General features: G+C 41.7%; 1 protein-coding gene across 1 annotated transcript; it reads right to left on the bottom strand.

Moving 5' to 3' along the window:
* Positions 1–1,406: 1,406 nt before the first annotated feature.
* On the bottom strand, positions 1,407–3,982 carry c25h7orf25 (chromosome 25 C7orf25 homolog). Its single transcript, XM_012827974.2, has 2 exons — positions 3,872–3,982; positions 1,407–3,167 (listed from the first exon to the last, which is right to left on the bottom strand). Exon 2 carries the CDS (start codon positions 3,150–3,152, stop codon positions 1,833–1,835), a length of 1,320 nt encoding a protein of 439 aa, XP_012683428.2. The 5' UTR covers positions 3,153–3,167; positions 3,872–3,982; the 3' UTR covers positions 1,407–1,832.
* Between the last annotated feature and the right edge of the window lie 1,494 nt (positions 3,983–5,476).

Raw genomic sequence — 5,476 nt, 5'->3', positions numbered from 1 at the left:
GCTGAAAATCAGCCTGGAATATGGCGAAAGGGCGTGGGCTTTGGCGAGGCTGTGATGTCAATACGCACACTGCCCTGTATCCGATTAAAACCAAGGGGGATTACAATTTCGTCATGATTTACAGGCATGTGATAAGTGACATCATTTAAAACAAATAGAAGCTGAGCACCTTTCCTGGAATTTTGTAGTATATTTCTTTGCCAGACTATGTTCAATAAAGTCGTGGAACATTTGCCCTCCAACTCCACATCAAAACGCACGTCGAAGAGCGCGTTTAGACATTTCACAGAATATTCAAATGTATAAACTTTTACAAAAGATCAGCTACATCATTGGTTTTGTCCTAATAGAATATGTTAAGTAATTGTTTGGGCTGGAGGTGAAACATGACAGATATTCACACAGACATCGTACGGATAGAGCAACACAAAAACACCAAAATCATTGTAAACATGCAAAGTGCAGGCTATGTTTTATCAGCTCATGATGGTATCCTGGGAAAAGGGGGGAAAGATAGACTGCTTTTTTTCATGTTTTTTAGAAGGAACTGCGCTGTTCATGCTATCAAAGTACTGACTTACCAACTTGGGTTATACTTTATGTAAACAACTAAATGTATTGTCAGTGAATCAATGATGGGCTTATTGATGAACATCCTGAGTTACTTCACAATAACCAAGGTGAGCACACACTTCAATCTTTGGGACAGGAATGATGGTAGTCTTAGTAAATTAGGATGACCCATCTGATTTAAATTTGATTATTTGACTCTGTATGCCTAATATCTGGGACAGGAGCATCACTGTCTCAAGTACCCTAAAGCCCACCAATCAAGATTCCAGTTAGGATATAACTGTGAACCAAACAGCTTTAAACAAATGTAAGTAGTAAGTGTGGCCAGTAATAGAGGGATAAACCGCTACAAAATAAACACAACTCCAATTATAATCTCAGTAGGTAGATATGGCAATTACTAATGTCCACTGTTTGCACAACTATGAGTGAAAAGGTGTAACAAAACACTACTGCAGTGTGTTTCAGTTGCACAATAGTACAGCAAATAAATGTTCAAGTTCAATGCCATTTTCATAGCATCTTTGCATGTGCACCAATCAATTATTTCCATGATGCGTCTCTCTTCAACGTGCAAGTCACTGCCTGGTGTAATATAGCCATTGCAGCAACATGAATGACATAACAGTACCACCTTGTGGTGGACAATATAACATGATAGTGTGCCTAAGATTATAGATTTAGATTAATTGTTTTGCTGGTATTTAAATTGCTCATCTGAATTTACTCACACATATGTGAAATCAGGCATTCACTCAGAATAACACTTTAACAAACACACAACTAAAACAGAAATTATGCTATAAAAAAAGGGAGACATGCAGAAACATAAATCATGAGTTGTTGGGTGATGTTTATTTGCTTTTATAGTACATACAAGCAGAAACATCAGATATAGAGGTAAATGAAGTACATGAAATGGCAACTGACATCTGATCAGACTGAGATCAGGATTGCCATCAAGCATTCTAAGCAATGAGCGAGTGATGATAATGACTTACAACTGACAGGAAAAATATAAATCTGATGCTCTTTTGATTTGCAGGCTCGACAACCAGATTATAGTGCCGGTCTAACTCTCTGTACCGAGACGGTCAAGCCTAATATTTAATTTAAGGTCTTTTTTCAGAAGTGACCATATTCCTAAACAAAAACAACCACTTCAAACTTTACATACATTTTCTGTAATTCTTTCAGCCAGCAGTGTTTAATTGAATCCATAACCACAATCATCAGGCAACTCCAGATTGTCCCTCTTCTCATAGAGGGATGGCTCTCCACTCTTTCCCCTCTGTGAGAGCACGAGGTTGGTGGATAAACACACTATAACGGATGCCCTGGTTGGCTGCAGCCCTCACAAAGCCGCTGTTGGCGGTCATTGTGACAGAACGTAGTGAGTCTCCTGTTCCGAAAATCATGAGCGACCTATGGTTCACCTTGGAGCTCATGGCCAGGCGGTTTGTGCGCTCCGAGGGCTCATCAGGCACCACCGTGAGTCGGGCAAGCAACTCTTCCGCCCTGGCTTTCTCTCCCGGACCACCAAGTGTGTCCAGGATCACACGGAAGTCCTGCACAGCGGACTGACAGGCAAAGAGCTCCTTGCCTTGCATGAACTCCTCAAGCTTGGGCAGAACCTTGTCCTTCCGCTCCTGGGTGGCCTGCTCAGTCAGCACGTGCTCTTTGAAGGCAAAGTTGCAGCGACCGTGGCTTAGTGAGGACACGTAGGTGATGAGCGTGGTGATGTCCAGGTTGGCCTTGTTGCACACATCCACCTTCACTTCTGTGGGGAAGGACAGGCGGGCTACAATGGTGTCTCTGTCCACACGAGTGTGCATGAGCTCACCATCTACACCATCCTCTTCTCCATCATCGTCCTCCTCCTCCTCCTCTTCCTCAGGTTCATTTTCAAATCTTTGCTCTTCTTCGCCACCGCTGCTGCTTCCATCTTCCTCTTCCTCCTCCCCGTCTTCATCATCTTCCCCAATCATATTATTCACAGCGACAATGTCTCCCCTCACAGAGATGCCCATTTCCCTGAGCCGGTCTGCCATGGGGCTCGACACACCATTATAAAATGCAAAGATGATGTGGGGGTTGCTATACTGCACTGGTTGCTGACGACTGGCCTCAAGAAAGTCCTCAGCCTGAGATACAACACTTTTGTCCCCGTACTGGCCTCGGCCCTGCCAGATGTTGTGTAGAGCCTCTGCCTTGCGCCCGATGGCCTTGACCCAGGTATGTCCATTGTTGGCAACCACATCTACAACCAGGGTCTGCTTCTGGCCATCCGGACCTTCATGAGCGAACACATGGAGTACGCTCACCACCCCTTCTAGGCTCTCAGCCGACTCGACAATGGCTCTCAGGTGGGTGAGGTTTGTGCTCTGCAAATGAGACTCCTTGATCTGCACCTTCCCAGCCTCCACTTTCTGCAGGAACTTGAGCTCTGCCCGAAGCTTGCTGCACAGCTTGGCCCTGCCTTCCACATCTCTGGTTTGTTTACTGCACAGCTGGTCTACACGCACAAGAAGCTCCTTGGCCACCCTGATTCGGTCCTGCAGCATTGACTGAGTAGCCATAGCTGTTGCATCATTCTGGAGGACATGGAAAATACAAAAATTAAAACCGGACGATGAAAGAATATTTGAGAGCAATGTGTATGTAAAGCAACAAACTAAAAACTAAATATTTCATTTAAACGTATTTTCAATGTCAAATTGTGTATTGGGGCTAATGGCTAAGTGTGAGTCATGTAATTAGAAGCAATGCAAGGCAAATTATATCAGAACAAGACCATCATATCGCACCAATCGAATGGGTTAGGTTAGCGGTTCACGTTAAATAGCACACGAAATAAAGTAACTTTTGGCTGATCAACAACAGAAACAACGTTTACCCTTAGCGTTGCTAGCTAGCTGTCAACTAACTTTAGTTACCTTATTTCGAAAGCGAATCACCAGATGTGTTATTGTGCCAACAAAGCTACGAAACAGCAAAACAAATTTAGAATAACGATATGTATTGTTAACGTTACACTTTTCGCAGTGAATGAAGTAGTCGATGACAGCTGATTTTGTGCTTGACAAGCGTACTGCTTGCTACTGCCCAGCTAACCTGGACAATCTAGCAAACAGCTAGCGAATACGTGGACATTGAACCCGACAGCAAACGCTAATGTTTTTAACATTTGTTTACGAATCACATGATTATATTATTCAAAGTACAAAGCCATATGTTAGGTTAAGACTGTTGTCAATAGACTGGTATATTAAAAAAAGTGGAAAAAGGAATAACTTACTACGACGATGAGTTTCACAAATTCCTGTTCACATTCGGCTTTCCAGCACTATCTACCACAGTTCTTCAGCACATTTGCAGCATTTATTGAAGTTTGCTCAGAAACGTACGTGCGCCACCTGCCTTGGAGGAATGGAACTTTGTGGCTCACCATGATTCACTAAAATCAAAACAGTAGCCAATGTAAGGTTTAGGCATTTAATATTCATTTAAGCCTAGGAGAGGCGTAGAGAGGTAGATAACTACTTTTAAAAAGTATCAAGGTAAAATCCAAGGCTCTTGAACGAAAGGGCATTTCAGTATGTAATTCTTTATACAGGGGCTTGTTGAAGTGAACTTTCCCTCCATATTGTTTTTCATTGCCCCCTCTTTTTAAATCACTTTTTTTTTTTCTTTTTTTTTTTACAATAGCCCTATCTGTAAATCCCTCAAAATGTACTTCCTTGTTTCACCAAGTCATTTGTGGGAGCTGAAAACCTTGATCTGCTTTTTTAACCCGCAGGCCTGCAAAAGACATCTCAGGGACCCAGGTGTGACTTTTTTATAACTTTAGTGTGAGACTACAACGTTTTTCTCCAGTTGTGGTAGAGCAAGTCACTGAAATCCATCATTGGCAAGGCTATGGCCATGGGCTTATGTCCTATGTCCTGTCCTGTCCAGCACAGGTGTGTTTTCATGATTGAATTATTGCCACTAGTTTGAGGCAGCATCTCATCACTGTGCCACATTTCTGCACCACTGTCTTGAAGCTATCTGGATGAAAGAATACAAATTTGCTTCATTCCCTCGTCTGAGACAGATGTCTTTTATTGTTCACATCCAGGCCTCACAAGATGGTAACTGGGAGAGAAAATGTCTGTTGGAAGTACGAGCTGTTCCAGTTACATACATTTGCTTTGGGCAGTACAGCTATATCGAATGGAAGTGTATTTTGTACTCACTCAGACCTGAGAGGCATGATTAGAGTTACTGAATAAAGGCCATCATCTTTAACACTAAGGTAAAAAAAGAGACACCATTTAAATTCCCTAATTTATTTGTATGAATCTGTCGTTTCAAAACTCTGAAAGTTTTATGGATGATTTGCTCCTGTGAAAAGGATTACTGATGACATTACAACCAAACTGATTAGCAGAGTAAAGGGAAGGGGGGCAGAGCTACACAAATATATTTCAGTGGACATTTGGGAATAAATCTGTTACTGTTTTAACAATTTGATAGTATTGAAACTTAACTGTGTATTTTCACATAACTTTCCTTCCTCAAAAAGTTGTTGGATTTATCAGGAGATTAAAATCAAACTCTGTTCACATGAGACAATGAGAAAACACTGTCTGGCAGGGCAAATTTACCACAAGAATATATCTGCTATAAAGTCACACTCATCCTCATATTCACTAGACAGGTCTCAAAACCGCAGAACGTAACTCACACCCTACCAGTGTACAGCCACTGCATCCACAAAAGATAGTTCCTTACATTTTTACTCAGAAAAAGATATACAACAAACTATTGTTGCCAGAAAAGTAATAATTCAAGATTACACACTTTTATTGGAACAGAAAATATCCGGTTATTTCACCTAATTCCTGCTCATTCTCTCACT

The sequence above is a fragment of the Clupea harengus genome, chromosome 25 (genome assembly GCF_900700415.2).
Source record: "Clupea harengus chromosome 25, Ch_v2.0.2, whole genome shotgun sequence".
NCBI lineage: Eukaryota > Metazoa > Chordata > Actinopteri > Clupeiformes > Clupeidae > Clupea > Clupea harengus.
The sequence above is the reverse complement of the archived record's forward strand: the minus strand, read 5'-3'. Positions and strand labels throughout refer to the sequence as shown.